Genomic DNA, 18,545 nt, shown 5'->3' with positions numbered 1-18,545 from the left:
ATACTGTACATACAGTAAGGGAGATATTGGCAAACTGTTGCCTGTAGTAAGTTAGTCTTGTAACTAGGTACATACTAAAAATATATTTGGAACATTTAAAAGCCTTTTTGATGAATTACAGTAGTTTTTCTAAACATATTTGTGCACTGTACATACAATAAAGGAGATATTGGCAAAATCTAACCTGTAGTAAGTCAGTCTTGTTGCTAAAACATACTACAACCTTTGTAACATAAATTATTATTTTTTTTAAATTTTTTCATGAAAATGTTTGTGTACTGTACGGACAATAAAGGAGAAATTGGAAGTATTGTCTAAGGTGAGATATTGCCAAAATATATTTAGTCAGTTTGCCCACTAGGCATTTACTATAGTCATGTAAGCATTAAATTAAATGAATTATTGGACTTCGTTTTGTACTGGCAGGTAAATTTGCAGACGGTCCCTAAAGCAGCCTAGTCAAATATGCAGCGAATATCAAACCTAAAACTACCTTTACCACACTGATGAAAGTTATGATGCCAGAACAAGACGACAGAACAAGACGACAGTAAAGACAACAGAACAAGACGACAGTAAAGACAACAGAACAAGATGACACTAAGGGTGACAGAACAATACGACAGTAAGCATGACAGAACAAGACGACAGTAAAGACATCAGAACAAGATGACAGTAAAGACAACAGAACAAGACGACAGTAAGGACGACAGAACAAGACGACAGTAAAGACGACAGTAAGGACAACAGCAAGGACAACAGAACAAGACGACAGTAAGGACGACATGTAAGATGACGTTAACAGACAACATACATGTCAACATATACTGATTTACCTGAACAAGTAGGCAATGACTGTAGACAAAGACAAATGTATAGTACAAAGCACAAAGCAGTCGACTCATTTTTGACACAAATGGAACCTCATAGAGAAATGTCACAAAAGATAAGTTACCATGGAAACACCAAGTCCCACAGTGGTTGAGAATAAAGCCTGTGTTTCTCCACTGAATCACAGTTGAGCTGAGTCTGGATTTGTTTAGTCTCACTGTGGATCCCGGACTTAAGAGCGGGAATGATCCTTTACCTGCATTCAAATGCAATATATGGATACTTTAACACAGAGGCAGGTTCCAAAATTAGCTGAACTGTTTTATACATATAGAAAATATTTTAAGTCCGTTTAAACTAGGATCCCTTAATGAATCCCTCACCCCTGTCTAAGATCACATAAAATCTCATAGGTGAAGTCACCTGTTGGCTTTATCTCTGGAATGTATCACATCCCAATATTATAGTTAGAAAATATGCATACAGATTTCAACATTTCAAACTATATGTGAGGACGCACAAACTGATCTCTAATCAGCAGAGAGGAGCAACGTCCCCCAGTGCTGCAAATGACCTCACAAAACTCTCAACACCTTCATCTCTCAGCAGAGCTAAAAGGTCAGGTTGTTTTAACTTCACCACTAGGGGCCTCCCTCTTACTTACCAAACATCAAAGTACACTGATGTGAGTCGCACTGATGTGTGTTTGTGTACATGAGTGTGTCTACATCTGTTTGTGTGTGCATGTTAGTAAATATGTGAATATATGCACACTATGTGAATGTGTGGGGAGGAGAAGAGAGCGAACAACACAATGTGAATAGGAAATGTTTCCATCAGCAGCACTGTATTTTATAATAATGGCGTTTGCCCTCTTATATTGAGTCATTTTCTGTCAAGATGAGTTTACGGAATTATTTCGAGATGCCTTTCAAGGCAGTTATTAATAGAGAAATTAAGCATTATTGTTATTATGATGGTATCTTTATCTTTCATACAGGCAAAAGTCTAGGATGTGAATAAAAAATAGTTATTATATTTTTTAATGTTAATAATACAATTCTATCAAAAATCAATTATATTTATAAATGTAAACTTATAAATTATATATACATTCCTTTTCAAAAGCTGGGGTCTAATTAGGCCTATTCTTTATTCTATTATTATTTTACTAATATACAGTAAAACAGTAATATTGTGAAATATTATTATAATTTAAAATAATTATTTTCTATTCTACTATATTTTACAATGTGTAGTCACATGAGTCACTTCAGTGTCACATGATCCTTCAGAAATCATTTTAAGATTTTCTTATTATTTCTTATTATATGTCGAAAACTGTTGTACTTCTTAAATTTTTATGGAAATCCTGATACATTTTTTTTTTCAGGATTCAAGTTCAAAACAACAACATAAATGATAAATGATACATGTCACTTCTGATCAATTTAATATGCCCTTACTAAGTAAAAGTTTTTTTTTTTCAAATAAGAGTGTGTATATATAGTAAAGATTGTTGGATTGTTTGTTTTTATTTACATTTTAGTTGCTTTGTTACTTTTTCAACCCAGTATATTATTCTCTCCTCTCAATTTTAACTAAACAACAGTCAGTGCTAATGTCATACAATGGAAAATTAGAAACCGTGTGTCTTTACTGCCTTTCTCCTCAAACACTCAAAATAGCAACCACCAAAATAGCAAACACTGAATTTGGTTAAATGGAAATTAACTTTAGTGTATTTTTGTATGCTGCTCATTCTGTTTATGGCAAAACATTGCAGCACTCACACTGCACAGACACAGGAACTCATGCTAGGTTTACCCGTAAACAAAAGGCCATTTGACACTGAGATGAGTCTTGTTTGCATCACAAGCACAACGAAGAAACAACACAGCTTCTTTTAATAATGCAGAAGACTGCTGAGAATATCATCTTATTATAAACCCTTTTTCATTCCTCAAAGTATTTTACACCGACTGTTTTGGCAATCCAACATACTTTAGGCAACACAATTGAATTACCATGCATGTCCAAAGATTTTTGTGTACCATTCCCACAAAACATTGTTAGTGATATATCAAAATTTAAACAGTCTGGATAGCTACTGTAATATTTTGATTATTTAAAATAATATATAAGAATATATGTATCTATATCTTGTCTCAAACTTGTTTAAAGACATTTCACATATGCAACGGTTCTGTTTTTGAACTGGCTGATATCTCTGTCTGGACATTTTTATGGTTCCTGCAGTGAGCAGAGAGATATGAAGTGCCATCATTTTCTACCAATATCTGAGAACTCAGCTGATGATTCAGATCTAATGTGAAACTTGCTAATGAGAGAAATACTGCAGGTGTGGTACAATCTTCTTCACATCCAAGAAATGAAAAAAATGATAATAACAGCAGTGTTGCCAGTGTCTGTTGGTAGTGGGTGGAGAAGTACAAAATCTAAAAGGACATCTGCTGTGGCACATGTTTGCAGCTGACCCAATTGTTAACCTTTTGTCAGAGACTATCCGTTTGTCCCTCGCCATTTTGTTGATCAGGTGCTTCAACAAACCCAAGGCCCCGGGGTGGATGCCGCCACCTTAATGTCACAAGGTGTGGAAAATGTGACTGAAGCCAGTTTTTACTCCTTGTAAACACACTTTTTTTCCAATCTGAGATTGTATCTCTTTACGGCTTATCAGCGAGGCTTGCCGTATGAATGTGCATCTTGATGAACTTTCAGAACATTTTCAATTTGGGAATTTATCACATTCTGCTAGGTTGTTGTTTTGCATGTCCTTCATTGTTCAAATGACCAGAATACACAAAATGCTCTCAATTTGTTTTTGTTTTTTTGATGGGCCCGAATATACACAATCGTTCAATCGTTTTTTTTTTTAAGAAATTAATAGTTTTATTCAACAAGGATGCATTAAATTGATCAAAAGTGCCAGTAAAGACATTTATGATGTTACAGAATAAAATTCTATTTCAAATAAATGCTGTTATTTTAACTTTCTAATCAAGGAATCCTGAAAACAAATGACAGTTTCCACAAAAATACTACTGTTTTCAACATGAAATAAAAAAAAATCATTTGGTGTTCACCACAAAAATAATTACATTTTGATATAAATAATATTATATATTATAAAATATTTCATAATAGATATTTTACAATATTAATGTTTTTTGAGCAAATAAATCCAGCATAAAATACTTTTTTTAAAAACATTTTAAATATCCCCAAATTTTTAAAGAGTAGTACACAAAGAAAGGATGAAAGCCCTTGTACACCACCACAGACTACAGTATATGTGTTTCAATGGTTTTAATTCATTTTTGAGAGAAAAAAACAAACAAAAAAAATTTTTTTTTCAAAATATGACTGCTGACGGCCATAATATTTACGGTAACTAAAGAATTAGAATCTACCCACCACACAAACAACCTTGGTTCAATATTAGTGCATGCTCCAAATTGTGTTGTTACAATAATACTGAGTTATTAACCAATTTTATACTCATTTATTGTCTGAATTAACATTAGGAGCCTTAAAAATTTGTAACATCAACCACTTGCGGTTCATACCGCTTTTTGAATGCAAATTCCACGTCACAATGTTGCTTCCATGTTACATTGTTCGAACAAATGTCACTGAATTTGTAAATAAGTTTCTGTCTAGTGGTAATGTGCTGGAATGAGGTCATTTCATCAGTCCAACATCTCTCCTCAAAAGAAAAAATATGCTTTGAGTATGACAGAAACCTACCAACCAAAAATTTAAAACAAACTATGTACAAATTTGTCAGCAGAGTATAAAAAGACCCAATGGTAAAACATAGCAACAATATATGATACAATAAATATAGATTTCACATCTGAAAATATCAACCTTGCAGTTCCGATTTTGTCTTGATACAATTGTCTGATATATTAAGATCGTTCATGTGTTGGTGCTCTATGAACTCCGAGGTCTCCTCCATGATCTGGCCAGGAATGTGGAAGTCAACCGATGGCCCGTGGAGCTCGGTGGAGAGAGGATTGTCCTCTTCCTGTTGAGGGATGGAGATGCTTTGGGAATTCCTTGGCCGCATATTGCAACCTGTGCCCTGAAGAAACTGGAGAAAATTCTCCTCAATAGAAGCCTCTCGACTAGGCAGCTGTTCTTCTTCCCCGGGACGCCCCCACTTGAAAACGAAGGCCAGGTTTCTGGTCAGCTCTTCCCTGATCTGCCTATTCAGACAGCCGTAGAAAAAAGGATTGGAGGTGAAGCAGAAGTACCCGATCCAGGTGAAGACGTCCTCCAGCTGGGCCATGCGTGCGAGGGATTCGTGAGAGGATGGCATGACGGTGCAGTACAGGTGGAAGGAGAAATAAGGCAGCCAGCACCCAAGGAACTGACCCCCTACGGCGACTAGGACCACCGCAGCCTTGCCCCCGCTGAAAGTCCTCTGAGGGGTGGTCCGAGCTCCACTGAGGCTGGCCGCCATGCTGGAGTGGCTGCTCAGAGATTCAGAGCGTGGCCGAGGAGTCTCCATCAACGTGGGGACTGGCCCTTGCTGCATGGCGGCTACCCTGGCCACTTTAAACATGTTGCAGTACACCACAAAGATAATAAGGACTGGACACAGGAAGTACATGAGGGTAAAAAGGACCATGAACACCAGCCGTTGGGACCCTTCCTCAATCCAGTGGAGTGAGCAGCACTTTGGTTCAACGATTTTCCCCATAACTTTCCCCAGAGCCGGTCCCGGCTCCTCTCTATCGAGCGCCCAGCCGAGTAAAGGGAATGCAGACATGAGGATGGCTTTGATCCATATTCCAATCAAAACTGAAACCACCAACCCCACAGTCATTTTCACCTCGTAGCGCATGGGATGAACGACGTAGTAGTATCTCTCAACATTGATGGCTGAGATAGTGAGGATAGCAGCACTGATCAGTCCCACGCTCAGACACAGGTAACCCTGACAAAGAGCCTTGTTGAAAAAACCCTGACCTGACAGCATACCCAGAGGCATTAACACCAGGGCCGCAATGAGATCCACCAGGCAGAGATGGAAGACAAACACAAATTTACGTAGTCGCGGCGTCCTGGCGATGACTGTCATTACAGCTAAGTTGCCCACTATAGCCAGTATGTCCATCAGGAGCATGGTGCACAGGCCAAGCGTCTGGAGGAGGTGTCCATCTCTGGGCTCACTCAGTCCTGAGGCGTTAGGCTGGGTTGCGTTCGGACGCCAAGAGGTGGCGTGGGTGATGTTCCACAGTGTGTTGTAGGCGGTTGTATGCTCCATGAGAGGATGGAATGAGGATTGTGGGCGGAGGTGATTCTCATGGGACTATCACCCATCCTCCCCTGCTGAAAAGTGGGATCCAGCAGTACCGTTCGATGGTGGAGCTCTGTCGGCGTTACGACATGCTGGTAGAGGTCGGACTATGGCGTTGGGGCTGATTAGGGTCGCAGTGTCCAGTTTCATCTTCAAATATTCACCTCTGAAATCCCTGGAGCTCCACTGCGCTCAAAGTCCAGCAGCTCCAAATGAGACATGATGGAACTGTGAAAAGAGACAATAAAGTTAGCAAGCAACTTTAAGGAATAAGCCATGTTAGTGCTGGATTAAAAAAATACTGACTTTCCGATTAATTGTGATATTCATTTAAACAAACTTGATATGTATTCTTAATATCCTAAGATGGTCACCACGACAAAATAAATAATATTTTACCCAAAGTTGTAGTCCGAGTTGAATGTGGTAAGATAAAAAGGATGTGTGTTTCAACTGAGTTGTTCTCACGGGCTGCAAGTAATAACAATCCAGTTCACAAACAAATGACTCTCGTGAACTGTTTCGATTTAGCGAATCAAAAAATATACAGGACAACTAGTGTAGTCCAATTGTCAAACAAATGACTCTCATTAGCTGGTCTTTTTAATAAATCATTCAAAAAGATTAACAATTAGGAGTTACTGTTTGAATCAGACTGATGGATCCTTCACTAATTTAACTTACTGAATCCATCAGCGCAGTTACTAAATCAACAATAAGTTATCCTTGCAAGTTACCATCATACATTCATATATAGGTAAAATGGATATTATAACTAAAATATATGCCCAAGTGAATTGGAATCAAATCAAATCGAATCAAAATTTGAATGGAATCAAAGGCTTATGAATCAATCAGATTCAATAATGAAACCTTTAACAACCCTAAATTCACACAAACATACAGTTTGTGCATGAAACACACCCTTCAAATTCCTTTTACACTGTTGGCAATCATGTGCTCTGTGTTTATGGTCATAACCTCACCTTGCACACTACCTCACATGCATCATTTCTCAAATTTACAATATCATATTTTACTGTAAAAACACTGGACCAGCTTTGTTTCTCCACAGCATCAATCCATCCAGTTTTTCTCTGAGGGCACAAACTCTCCCTTGTGACACAGTGAGGTCAGTGTTGTGACAAGAGCTCAAAAGCATCTCTAATTCAGCTATAAATTGTTGTTTTAGGACATCTCTGTGAGCATAGGACTCTGTTTTCTGCCCAAGGCTTGAGACCACAATGATCTCATGGTTAACTGATTGTAGTAGTAAAGGGAAGGGGCTGTTCTGTACCTGGAAGGTATCACAACTGTGGTTTGGCTAGAAAAAAGCAGTTTGGAGCATGATTCAGTGGCATGATTATCCACATGACTATGATGAGCTTGATTGTGATGATAATAGTGATAACTTTTAGCCCTTCTTCATCATCTTCATCATAAGGTTTGGGTGCTTTAGAGTAAAAAAAAAAAAAAGTTAGCATTAAAAAAAATACTAATACTTAAAATAGTAGGGTATTTTGACTTAAAGGGACAGTTCATCCGAAATGAAAATTCTGTCATCACTTACTCACCCTCGTGTTGTTCCAAACTTGTATGACTTTCTTTCTTCTGTGGAACACACAAAGATGTTTTTAAGAATATTTCAACTTTTTTTGTCCATTGGACCCCATTGACTTTCATTGTGTGACCAAAATAAATAAATAAATAAATAAATAAAAAACAGACGTTATTCAAAATATCTTTTTTTGTGTTCCAAGGAAAAAGACATACAGGTTTTGAACAATATGAGTAAATAACAACAGAATTTTAAATTTTGTGTGAAATACCTCTTAAAGTGAAAACAGCACTAAATGTCATCCACAGACTAATTAATACATACTTCAACAAAAGGCATAAAAAGAATGGAAAAAAAACAACAACTTTTGGATCTGGGATGTAGGGGCTCAATACCTTTCCAGATAACCTCCTGGGATTTAACCTGTGATTTTTACATAACTAGGCCAGAACCATTAGGATACCACTAGGTCTGGATTTTAGTTAAAAGTGAATACAGGAAGTTATTACCTTAAAGGTGAAATGTGTAATTTGTGGTTAAAATACTTCTGTCACAGTTAAATGTGCAGAAACCTTCACAAAAAGCACTTTCACAAAATAAATTTACATGCACAGTTACAATTGTGACCCTGGAGCACAAAACCAGTCATAAGGGTCAATTTTTCGAAATTAAAAATTGTTGATCTTGACCTATAAAAAATTGCATAAATAAGCTTTCCATTGATGTATGGTTTGTTAGGATAGGACAATATTTGGCCGAGATACAACTATGTGAAGATCTGGAATCTGAAATCAAAATATTGAGAAAATCGCCTTTAACGTTGTCCAAATGAAGTTCTTAGCAATGCATATTACTAATCAAAAATTAAGTTTTGATATATTTACAGTAGGAAATTTACAAAATATCTTCATGGAACATGATCTTTACTTAATGTCCTAATGATTTTTGGCATAAAAGAAAAATCAATAATTTTGACCCATACAATGTATTTTTGGCTATTGCTACAAATATACCCCAGCGACTTAAGACTGGTTTTGTGCTCCAGGGTCACAGTTGAGCTACAGCAAGTTTGAGTACAGTCCATGACAGAAAGCTAATCAATTTTTTGAAGGATTAACACACACATGAAGCATCCTGTTTGTCTTCCTGAGCAAGCGCACAATTCTAAAGTTAGATAGTTGACCCAAATATGCAAATTATTGATATAATATTCACCCTCATGTAGTTTCTAACCTGTAGGACTTTCTTTCTTCTGTGGAACATAAAAAGATGAGAAATGTCTTCTTTTTTTGTGGTTTGGTTTGGTTCCCAGCATTCTACAGAATATATTCTTTCTTTTATGTTCCGCAAAAAACAAAGAACGTTATACAGGTTTGAAATGACATTAACGTGAGTAAGTGATGGCAGAATTTTCATTTTTTGGGTGAACTATCTCTTGTAGTCCTATTAACATGTTTATACCACCATTCAGAGGTTTGGGGTTGGTATAATTTTGTAATGTTTTTGAAAGTCTCTTATGCTCACCCAGGCTGCATTGATTTGATCAAGATAAAAGCAGTAATATTGTGAAATATTATTACAATTTAAAACAAGTGATAATATATTTTAAGAGGTTATTTTGTTCTGTGATTGCAAAGCTGAATTTTCAGCAGCCATTACTCCAGTTTTCAGTGTCACATGATCTTTGAAAAATCATCCCAATCTGCTGATTTTGAGCTGAAGAAACATTTATTATTTTTTATAAATTTTGAGAACTGTTGTGCTGCTTAATATTTTTGTGGAAAGTATCACTTTTTTTCTCAGAATCTTTGATGAATAGAAAGTTCAAAAGAAAAGCATTTGTTTAATAGAGAAATATTTCGTAACATGATAAATGTTTTTACGGTCACTTTTGAAAAAAAAAAATTATTGCATCTTTTTGTAAAAAAAGTATATTACCTTACCAACCCAAACTTTGAATGGTAGTAAACATTCTAGACAAAGCCGATATACAATCACACTGTCTACAGTAGGCCTAACTAAACAAAAATCAGACACATAGGGTTTTAGTCGGACTAAAGTATTTACATATTATACTGTATATATGTAAATACTTTATATATAAACAAATAGCTTGTTTGAGAATCTCAACCAGCTGGACACAGCCAGATTGGCTCAACCAGTGGCATGTGTTTAGAGCAGTCATTCCATTTGCTATTTCATTAACGGTAATGGTGCACACTTCACCTTAAATTTGTGCTTTAAAAGTCACTTTCATTGGTATAGCCTAATGTATTCCAGTTGAGTCATATTAAATATAATATCTGAATCATAAAATAAGTTATTTAAGATTTCACCAGCTAAAGTACATTTTTAGGCTACTGACCAGCTTTGATTTTGGTTTACGCTCACTACAACTCCATAATAAGCACTACGGAGAAATACTCAAGTCAAGATCTGTGATCTAGAAACCTACATATCTATTACCCATGTCATGGCGCACTGTAAATAATCAACATGAAAAAACATTTCTATGCAAGTTTGCAATCATCAGCTAGTGAGGATTTTAATGCTCATGCACATGACGAGAAACACACAGTTTAGTGTTTGTTCAGTGGGTTTCATTTGTGTGTTTGGTTGTGGGAGAATTTAGGATTTTAAAAACAACCTGTGCTTTCTATAGGAAACAATTCAGATTAGCATTCATGTTCTTTAATGCATCTGCAGGGCTGCATTTAATGCATTTAAAAGCTGTCGACTTTCTGTGAACCCTCCTGCACTTTGTGAGACAAGAATCTGCAAGCAACTAACAATCTCAGGGGCTGCCAAATGAGAAACATATGACCCTGTAATATGCACATGACTCAGTATTTATTTACTGCAATGAAAACTAGCTCTGTTGTTCAAAAACCTTGTGTTTTTCCCCTCCCTTCTTCTTTTTCTTCTTCTTCTCCTTTCTATGGCAAGCCATTTTAGCTTAAAATATTCCAAGCGTTACTCGTCGTAATTCCATTTTTACTAGTAACAATTCAATTAGAGAGCTCTACAATTTAATTCTTACTAGTAACAATGCCAATTTGAGAGCTCTCTAAATCTATTTTTACTAGTTATAATTACAATGAGGGGGCTCTCTAATTTATTTAGAGAGCTCTGCAATTGTATTCTTACTAGTAAGAACTGAATAGAGAGCTCTCTAATTCAGTTCTTGCTAGTAACAATTATGATTATAGAGCTCTCTAATTGAATTAGAGATCTCTGCAATTACATTCTTACTCTGCCAATTAGAGAGCTCTCTAAATCTATTTTTACTAGTTATAATTACAATAAGAGAGCTCTCTAATTCAATTAGAGAGCGCTACAATTAAATTCTTACTAGTAACAATTGAATTAGAGAGCTCTGCAATTGAATTACTAGTAACAATAACAGTTGGAGAGCTCTCTAATTCATTTCTTACTAGTAAGAATGCAATTACAGAGCACTCTAATTAAATTCTTACTAGTAAGAAATGTAGTTACAGAGCTCTACAATTGTATTCTTACTAGTAAAAACTTGTATTCATTAGATGCAAAACAGATTTGCTACAACCATTTCCCTTTCCAAATCCTGCCTGCGGTGATACACTTCAAAATAAAAGCCCCATGAGCATGAATTGATAGCATTTTCATTGCGTCAGAATGACAATAAGAGTGAGATGACAGTTTGGAAAGGTTTTGTTTTAATATTTAATCACTTCATTAATTCACACCTTTATCTTATTATAATTATTATTATTTCTTTATTTCAGACCCTTAGATCCATATCACAAAAATGTCAATAAAGTATAGTATTGAAAATACTTTACCAGACAAAATATCATCTCATTTTGGTGTTTATTATGCACTGTAGCATGCATGCAGAATTTGAGCTACATATATAGGCCAATCACTAGGTTAATTGTCACACTTGACAAAATGTGTTTCTTTCTTTCTTTCTCTTTCTTTCTTTCTTTCTTTCTTTCTTTCTTTCTTTCTTTCTTTCTTTCTTTCTTTCTTTCTTTCTTTCTTTCTTTCTTTCTTTCTTTCTTTCTTTCTTTCTTTCTTTCTTTCTTTCTTTCTTTCTTTCTTTCTTTCTTTCTTTCTTTCTTTCTTTCTTTCTTTCTTTCTTTCTTTCTTTCTTTCTTTCTTTCTTTCTTTCTTTCTTTCTTTCTTTCTTTCTTTCTTTCTTTCTTTCTTTCTTTCTTTCTTTCTTTCTTTCTTTCTTTCTTTCTTTCTTTCTTTCTTTCTTTCTTTCTTTCTTTCTTTCTTTCTTTCTTTCTTTCTTTCTTTCTTTCTTTCTTTCTTTCTTTCTTTCTTTCTTTCTTTCTTTCTTTCTTTCTTTCTTTCTTTCTTTCTTTCTTTCTTTCTTTCTTTCTTTCTTTCTTTCTTTCTTTCTTTCTTTCTTTCTTTCTTTCTTTCTTTCTTTCTTTCTTTCTTTCTTTCTTTCTTTCTTTCTTTCTTTCTTTCTTTCTTTCTTTCTTTCCACAGGCAGGATTTGGAAAGGGAAATGGTTGTAGCAAATCTGTTTTGCATCTAATGAATACAAGTTTTTACTAGTAAGAATACAATTGTAGAGCTCTGTAACTAGATTTCTTACTAGTAAGAATTTAAATAGAGAGCTCTGTAATTGCATTTTTACTAGTAAGAAATTAATTAGAGAGCTCTCTAATTGGTATTGTTACTAGTAAGAATTAAATTGTAGAGCTCTCTAATTTAATTCTTACTAGTAAGAATGCAATTGCAGAGCTCTCTAATTCAATTGTTACTAGTAAAAATTGCATTAAAGACCTCTGTAATTGTAATTCTTACTAGTAAGAATGTACTAGTAATTGCAGAGATCTCTAACTCAATTAGAGAGCTCTATAATCATAATTGTTACTAATAAGAACTGAATTAGAGAGCTCTCTAATTCAGTCCTTACTAGGGATGGGAAGATTCCCCGATTCGCTCGGTGCATCGGCATAAAAAGTTAACGATGCGATGCGATGCATCGGTTTAAAAAATGTGCATCCGATACAAGTTGGCATTTATATCGCGATGCATCGTTTCTAACATATTTGCATCGGTAAAAAACTATTTATTTATATATAATTAATAGTGGATGCGCTATACTATTATTATTTAGAAAGTGACCAATAATCTGTGACCAATATTTTATATGTAGATTGATTTCTCCTCTCTAAACTGTTTCTCAAGCGCGTTCTCTCATCACTGCTGCGTGTGAATATGACGCATCACAACACTACGGAGACCTGAGCAAAAATGGGGATTAAAGTCCAAAACATGACCTGAAATAACCTAACAAATCAATTGGGGCTAAAGCAGTTCCATAAACGACAAATTAAGTTCACACAATCTCACTAATTTGTGCACGTTTATTTTTAAGCAGCTCTTAATGTCGATCATGGATCAAATCGATCCACGTCGCGGAAGCGGGTGGGCCCGGGTTACTTTTGTTTTTTTTTACTCAAAAAAACAAAAACAAACAGGCTATAGGCTCATAAAAATGCACGTTTAATCATTAAAAGACCGCAATCTCGATTAAAACACACGCGATCTTATTCCTAAATGACAATGATTCCGCTATGTCTATTAAACCTTTGAAAACACAATCACATCAGAATATTTAAACCTGCTTTCACGCAGCCGCTAATCCAGATAGAGCAGCACAGCCAGCGCTCATCATAGCCTAAGCTTTATGTTTGAAACAATCTACACAAACAGTCTACTTACACAGTAGGCTACATTTCTATGTTGCAAACATTAAATAATAACGAAAGTATTTGGAGAAAAGTTTTTAATCCAGATATAGACTCTGATGTTGCGGCAGCCGCGATCAAAACGAGTAATTAACGCGCTGGAAGCGCCACTTTTGTGTTTTTGTTTAACTTTGAGTGAATGAATAAAAGATCCACGAGTCTCCAACCGCCCACCTGAGTCACTTCCTTCTTCCCGACCCACAAACTTGTGACACTGGTGCCGAAACCCGGGAAGGAAGTGATAACGCCACCGCCATCATGTCATCTCCATCAAGTTCGCCGTTTGCAGAGGTCATCCACTCGCTCGCGGGCCTCCATCAAGAGCACCATCAAGCGCTGCTGTACATGAGGGAGGATCAGGAACGTCGATTCCGGGCCCTCGTCCAGACGCAGCAGGAGGACCGCGAGCTGTTCCGGAGCTGGATGGACCGGGTGGTTCGGGCGGGGGAAAGTCCATCTGCCCCGGCCCTGCCAGCCCACCTGCCCTTGAACAAACTGAGCCCTCAGGATGATCCGGAGGCCTTCATCGACCTCTTTGAGAGGACCGCCGAGGCATGTGGGTGGGCCCGGACGAACTGGCCAGTGCGCCTCATCCCGCTGCTGTCAGGGGAGGCCCAGATGGCTGCGCAGCAGCTGCCAGTTCAGAACCTCCTGGTCTACGACGACCTCAAGCGAGCCATCCTCCAGCGGGTCGGCCTGAACCCCGAACAACACTGTCAGCGTTTCAGATCACTGGAGCTGGGGGAACATGGCCGGCCCTTCGTGATGGCTCAGCAGCTGCGGGACGCGTGCTGCAAATGGCTGTTGGCTGGGGGAAGCGACGTTGACCAGATCATCGACCGTGTGGTGCTGGAACAGTTCGTCGCGCGGTTGCCAAAGAACACCGCGCAGTGGGTCCAGTGCCACCGGCCGGCGTCGCTGGACCTGGCCATTCAACTGGCGGAGGACCAGATGGTGGCGTGCCGGGGGGTGGGGGGCGAAACCCTGCCCTCTGTCTCTCTCTCTCTCCCCCCCCTTCTACCTCTAAACCTGTCCCTCTCCCTAGGTCCCGGGTGATTTCTATGTTGCAAACATTAAATATTAACTAAAGTATTTGGAGAAAAGTTTTTAATCCGGATATAGACTCTGATGTTGCGGCAGCCTCGATCAAAACAAGTAATTAACCTTTGGAACTAATGATACGCTTCAAATATAGATTGTATATGTTACATTATGCCAGTAGGTGGCAAACAGTGACTGTTTTATGTATTTGATTCAAAAACTCTGGACGAAACAAGTCTTCTTTTTTTTTTTCAAATGATTTTTTAGATACATAATGAATTTATTTAAATTAATAAATATTTTTAAATACACTAATTTACACTGAACAAAATTATAAACGCACCACTTTTGTTTTTGCCCCCATTTTTCATGAGCTGAACTGAAAGATCTAAGACTTTTTCTATGTACACAAAAGGCCTATTTCTCTCAAATATTGTTCACAGATCTGTCTAAATCTGTGTTAGTGAGCACTTCTCGTTTGCCGAGATAATCCATCCACCTCACAGGTGTGGCATATCAAGATGCTGATTAGACAGCATGATTATTGCACAGGTGTGCCTTAGGCTGGCCACAATAAAAGGCCACTCTAAAATGTGCAGTTTTATCACACAGCACAATGCCACAGATGTAGCAAGTCTTGAGGGAGCGTGCAATTGGCATGCTGACTGCAGGAATGTCCACCGATCGAATAGAAGCGCAATAATTCTGAGTAAAATATACATTTTGCTAAAATATTTGTTGTTGGATATTAAATGTGTCTTTTGTAGAATTTTAAACCTACATATAAGTGTATTTTTTTATGATAGCAGTAACTGTAAAGAGACTATTGTAATAGGTAAATCAAATGTAAGCTAATACATTCCTAATTACTAAGCTCAGATGAGTTAATGTGTATTTCTTATACCAGTTAAAATATAGTCATTTTCTTTATTATTTATTTTCATTTTTAATTAAGTGATTTTAACTTTTAATTTAGTTATTTTAATGCTTTAAAGAGCAATTTTAGATTGTATGTTCTAATGTTTTGCCATCTGTTCTGCAAACTATAAACGGTACAGCTGTCATAAAACCAGAGAGAAAGGCTGCATGGCTAGAAACTGTAAAAAAAAAGAGTAAAATAATAGTATGTGAGAGAGTAGCAATATCATTGGGTTCCTATTGGTCAGTATTAGAGGAACTTAGCTTAGTCTGACAGTTAGCCTGCTTTAGACCAGGTTAGTTTCCCAGCATAAGTTGCCACAGTGACTAAGCTTGATCTAGGCCTATGTTAAATTTGCTTCATGGAACCAAATCATTTGACAATGAGTCAGACTAACTGAAATAAGCCTGGCTTATTTGGTAAACTTGTTTTATGAAACAGGCCTCGAGGCATTAAAAGTGATCATATTTTCTCCATTGCATCGTATTGCATCGAATCGCATTGTGTTGAATCGAATTGAATCGGAATCGGATCGCACTGCATCGTAACGGGTGAATCGTATCACATCGCATCGGTAGCTGCTTCATATGTATCTTTAATGTATCGTATCGTTGGCTATGCATCGATATGCGTATCATATCGGCCTGAGTCATGAGATGCACATCCCTAGTTCTTACTAGTAAGAATGCAATTGCAGAGCTCTCTTATTGTAATTATAACTAGTAAAAATAGATTTAGAGAGCTCTCTAATTGGCATTGTTACTAGTAAGAATGTAATCGTAGAGTTCTCTAACTGAATTGTTACTAGTAAAAATGCAATTACGACGAGTAACACTTGGAATATTTTAAGCTAAAACGGCTTGCCATACACCTCTGGTTTAGATTCCTAAGAAAAGATACAAACAGCTATTCCTCCATGTCACTGCCTGGTGATGGAGCTTACAAAGCAAGACCTGAGAAACGTCTAACTGCAAGACCGAGATCTTGAAAACCATTTCCAACTCGTCCGTCTGGAAATACTACAACATATGAATGTCATCCAAGATGCACAAGTTTAAACAGGCGTCCGTGTGAGGTATGGAGTTTAAGGAACCATAGCTCCATGAAATGTAGATGAGGAGAATGTACCTGTAGTGGAGAGGTCCAGCAGCGAGGATCTCCTCTTCAGCTTCCAGGGTTAGTGTCGCGCGACAGTGAGAGAGGGATAAAAAGAGGGGGGGAGAGAGAGCGAGAAAGCTAGAGAGAGAGGTACCCAATACCCCTCCTCACCTGGCCCTTTCATCTCTCCGCCCCTCACCCTTTCACCCGCCCACACGCATGTACACACACACACATTAACACACACAGAGAGAGATATCGGCCCCTCCCCCGTCAGCGATGCAAAAAAAAAAAAAGCACTGGCTCTTTAGGCGGCGCCGTACGAAACCTGCTCTCGCCCCTTTTCTGACACACACACATCCATACAAACACACACAAGCATGTGCTTTCCCTCACACGGGCACAGGGCAACTGCAGAGCAGAATAGAGAGGAGACAGGGATGCAGGCAACCCTCCTCGCTTCACCAGGTCCTAGTGCCCTCCCGTTCCCGGCGCGTCCGACAGGCTCTCAGGCGCATACGTTCGCGCACATGGGCTGCGGTATGGGATCACATCGGGTTCTTGGGATCCATGGGGGCTGTTGCAATGAAAAACAGTCGCTTTTTCCTCATTCAGTCTCTCACTTGAGCATGGGTTGATCTCTATGTCCAATCCGTTAAAAGCTCTCTCATGAGACCCTGATTATTGTTTGTTTGTGGTTGCAAAGTCTGCCGAGGCACAAAGGGACTGCGAGGAAAGATCAGCAGTTGTTGTTTTGGTGATGCCAAGAACACAGAAAATTATTTTAAAACGAAGACTTTGGAGGACATCGTGTCAAATGTAAAAGCATTTAAATTAAAATGGAAATTTAACACAGAGTTTATATGAGATGACTTTTATATATAGTTATTTCTACAATAATAGTTATTTCTTCAATAGAATATTTCTTGCATTAAGCAATCAAGGGGGAAAAAATCAAAATAATTGCTAAAATAAAAAAAACTACATTTTAATTTGTGACAAAAATACATAATAAAAAAATATGCAGACTACAGTTTCATAGTCGGCAATAAATATTATATTTTTAAGGGATCCCATACCCCTCTTGCACTACTGTACAGCTTTGGTCTTTTTGAGATGCACAGGAATCATCTAAGACACAAGATACTGTATAAAAATGATAATGAAATATATGAAAATGATAATCAGTATAACAGCTAAGAGCACAACACTCAACTGGCACTGACACCACTGGACGCAAAACTCTTGTCGCATATGGAGCTGTCTTACAAAAAGAATGACTCATTTATTTCAGCAAACTGGACAAACAGCAGAACCAAATAAACAAATTCCTGATGCCTCGTTTTCCTCTTATTTGTTAGCATCAGATAAACAATGCCTAATTACTAACATGCTCAATGGTTAAAAATCACAAGCATGCACTGAAATCAAACTCACACTGAAGTTTTGGATAACACTCAAAGAAAAACTGGTTTAAGTATATGTTGCACTCTGATCTGCTTCTTTGAGCTTTAAAGCATTTCTTGCTTTTTCAAGACTTAAGGTGTGGTCACAGTGACATTTTGGTGAAAATCCACAGACAAAAAAGATCCACTGTCTATTGTCAATAGTGTGATGTATAAAGCACAGCTTACAAAGAAGTCACTTTCAAATAAAACAACTTTCTATTGGTCAAGGCAGTGAACCAATGTGACCAACTTGAACTCGTTTTTAAAAATTTTTTTTAAATAAATGAACCTTATTTAAAAAAACATTTTGTACAACAAAAATTAAACACTACAAATGATTTGCAAAGCACATAAATGGACATCCTTAGCTGACAATCGTTATGTAGCAACGTATGTTGTGTAAAAACACATGGGCTCGTGTTCATGTTTAAATAAGTTATGAGTAAATGTATCTTCAAGTAATATTCACCACAGTCCTTACTTTACTCAAAAACTGCTAATCAACAAAACCCATTAGAAATTCCCAAGGGAACCCAAGGTTAATTCTCTTTAGGGTTTTAGGACT

The 18,545-nt window shown here is 37.2% G+C and overlaps 1 protein-coding gene across 1 annotated transcript; it reads right to left on the bottom strand.

The window, feature by feature from the left end:
* Positions 1–4,250: 4,250 nt before the first annotated feature.
* Positions 4,251–16,782, bottom strand: LOC107680283 (probable G-protein coupled receptor 61). The gene is made up of 2 exons (XM_016476114.1): positions 16,563–16,782; positions 4,251–6,391 (listed from the first exon to the last, which is right to left on the bottom strand). The coding sequence occupies exon 2, from the start codon at positions 6,128–6,130 to the stop codon at positions 4,721–4,723; it is 1,410 nt and encodes a 469-aa protein (XP_016331600.1). The 5' UTR covers positions 6,131–6,391; positions 16,563–16,782; the 3' UTR covers positions 4,251–4,720.
* Between the last annotated feature and the right edge of the window lie 1,763 nt (positions 16,783–18,545).

Source organism: Sinocyclocheilus anshuiensis, unplaced genomic scaffold (assembly GCF_001515605.1).
Source record: "Sinocyclocheilus anshuiensis isolate Anshui unplaced genomic scaffold, SAMN03320099.WGS_v1.1 scaffold13, whole genome shotgun sequence".
Taxonomy (NCBI): Eukaryota; Metazoa; Chordata; class Actinopteri; order Cypriniformes; family Cyprinidae; genus Sinocyclocheilus; species Sinocyclocheilus anshuiensis.
Note: the sequence above shows the minus strand (reverse complement) of the source record. Positions and strands in the feature narration are given on the sequence as shown.